We start from the raw sequence: 2341 nt of genomic DNA on the forward strand, positions 1-2341 counted from the left end.
GTCAGATTTGGACGATTCCATTTATTTTAATGCAGTCAGAAATCGTTCAAATCGTTGCTCAAATCCTTCATCTGATACATCTGACCGTGTGTATGCACCATCAGTCTGCAGCAGCAGCCCTGAGCAGCATCATTCAATGAGGGGTGAGAGGAATGGAGGGATGAAGTAGAGTCAGGTAAAGGTGAACAGGCAGGGAATGACGTTTGAAAAGAGAGAGGTGGTAAAAATATAACTGCTGGTGTAGAGGCAGGAGAATAGCAATATAGGCAGATAATGAGAGTGGTGAGGGGAAAGAGGTGGGTAAGAAGGATGAGTATGGGGCAGCTAAAGTGGGATGAGAAGTTTCAATATTTAGGTTAGTGTCTCCAGCGGAGACTGCAGGAGATCACAGGTAAGACTACAAAAGACCCAGAAAAGTGAGATTTCAAAATGAGAGAGGGCGGGAGAGACAGTTTGGGAAGGGGCAGAACACGCCAGTGCATAGGAACAGTAATGTCATAATCACCATCTAATAGAGACACATAACTCATTAGACACATACACCGTCTCAGTTCAGTCTGAATGGAGGATGAGTTCTTGTATAAAGTAAAATATCAATAACTGCATTGGTAGGAATCCCGAAACTGATATTGTCCCTATATTAGGAGCGTCACAAGCAGCAGGATGTGACGCCTTGGAGGACTTCTCCCTCATAGACCAGAGGTTTCCCATTTGGTCCGCTCGCACTGTATAAGAGGAGGACTTTGCTGTAATTGTAACAGTATTGTTCTCTTTACAGCGAGTGATACAATACAAGTGATTAAAAAGCAACATGTCTGGCAGAGGTAAAGGCGGAAAGGGGCTCGGAAAAGGAGGAGCCAAGCGCCACAGGAAAGTGCTGCGGGATAACATCCAGGGCATCACCAAGCCTGCCATTCGCCGTCTTGCCCGGAGAGGAGGCGTGAAGCGCATTTCTGGTCTCATTTATGAGGAGACCCGTGGGGTGCTGAAGGTCTTCCTGGAGAACGTTATCCGGGACGCCGTCACCTACACCGAACACGCCAAGAGGAAAACAGTCACCGCTATGGATGTGGTGTACGCTCTGAAACGCCAGGGCCGCACTCTCTATGGATTCGGGGGCTGAACACTGATGTACATTGAATACTATCACCCACACAAAGGCCCTTTTCAGGGCCGCCTATTTCTTCTATGAGAGCGCTATAATTATTCCCTTGTACTATTATATGTATCTTGTCCTGGCTGACGCCAGACCTTATACAGAGTCCTAATATAAGCCTGTTTGCTGGTTTATATTTAGATCGTTACTAGTAAATTATGGGGAAACGACAGCTTATAGGTGAAATCTGCACGTAGTCACTCTCTGTCGGTCTTGTAAATGTATCGAGTGAGTACATTAAAGCATTGTCCTATGGGTGTCCCTATGTTAGATTATTACGGCCTCTGTTTCTATGATGGCACAAATCAGTGTATGTGGCTGACTAGTTCTAGACTGATAATTACACTGTTTATAAAGAAACAACCGCAATGGTCAGTGCTTCTTTAAACGTTAACTGTAGGAAATCCCTTTTAAAAGAAAAGTATTGACAAACCCCTTTCTGCCTGGGAAGGGCTCCTGCTCTATTTTGTGTAAAGAATTACACATTGCATACATTTAAATCAGCATTAAGATCCATTTTCAGACATACCCTCCTTTAAAAGTAATTTGTCAAATGTCAGAGCATTACACTGGTTTAAGACAGAGTTTTATCTTCTAGAGCAGTAAATGTGAATAACATTGGTGGTATGTCATGTTTGCAACTGAATGTAAATGTAGCAATGAACGTGCTTTATACAGTTACAATATGGGCTATGGAAGCCTTAGCCTTTATTGTAACAGTATCATATGTATCAGAAGATAGAACCACTAAACCACACTGGAATTACAACACACTGCACAAAGGAATAGAGATATTGAGTGTTTTGAAGACATATTAGTAAATGAGTCAGTCAGTCTATCTGACAATTATTAAAATAGCCAGATTGTTTTCAGTCGTCTAGCGACAATCAGAAGCCAAACTAACGCTGCTCCTGGTTTGGTAGAAGACTGTTTAGGCTTTCTTACCCACACAGACACGTTCCTAGAGCGGTGACTTGGACTCCTGCTGGAAAAATACAAGAGTGAGACAGGGCTATACAGCCCATTCATCCGGTTCCCACGGTGGGGTGGCATTTGATGAGGCTGATAATAGATTGGGTAACTGCTTCTCGGAGATGGCTATTGCCCCAGCCACCCCCGAAAATATCTGGTGGCTAAAGTTACCCTGCGGAGGAAGTCTCTGAAAAGTTTTGCTAAAGCCCCGGG

General features: G+C 43.9%; 1 protein-coding gene across 1 annotated transcript; it reads left to right on the forward strand.

Moving 5' to 3' along the window:
• The first annotated feature begins 776 nt into the window (after positions 1-776).
• On the forward strand, positions 777-1180 carry LOC148430436 (histone H4). The gene has a single exon (XM_088466598.1). It carries the CDS (start codon positions 812-814, stop codon positions 1121-1123), a length of 312 nt encoding a protein of 103 aa, XP_088322724.1. The 5' UTR covers positions 777-811; the 3' UTR covers positions 1124-1180.
• Positions 1181-2341: the final 1161 nt, after the last annotated feature.

The sequence above is a fragment of the Taudactylus pleione genome, unplaced genomic scaffold (genome assembly GCF_031769625.1).
Source record: "Taudactylus pleione unplaced genomic scaffold, aTauple2 ptg003743l, whole genome shotgun sequence".
NCBI classification, from domain to species: domain Eukaryota; kingdom Metazoa; phylum Chordata; class Amphibia; order Anura; family Myobatrachidae; genus Taudactylus; species Taudactylus pleione.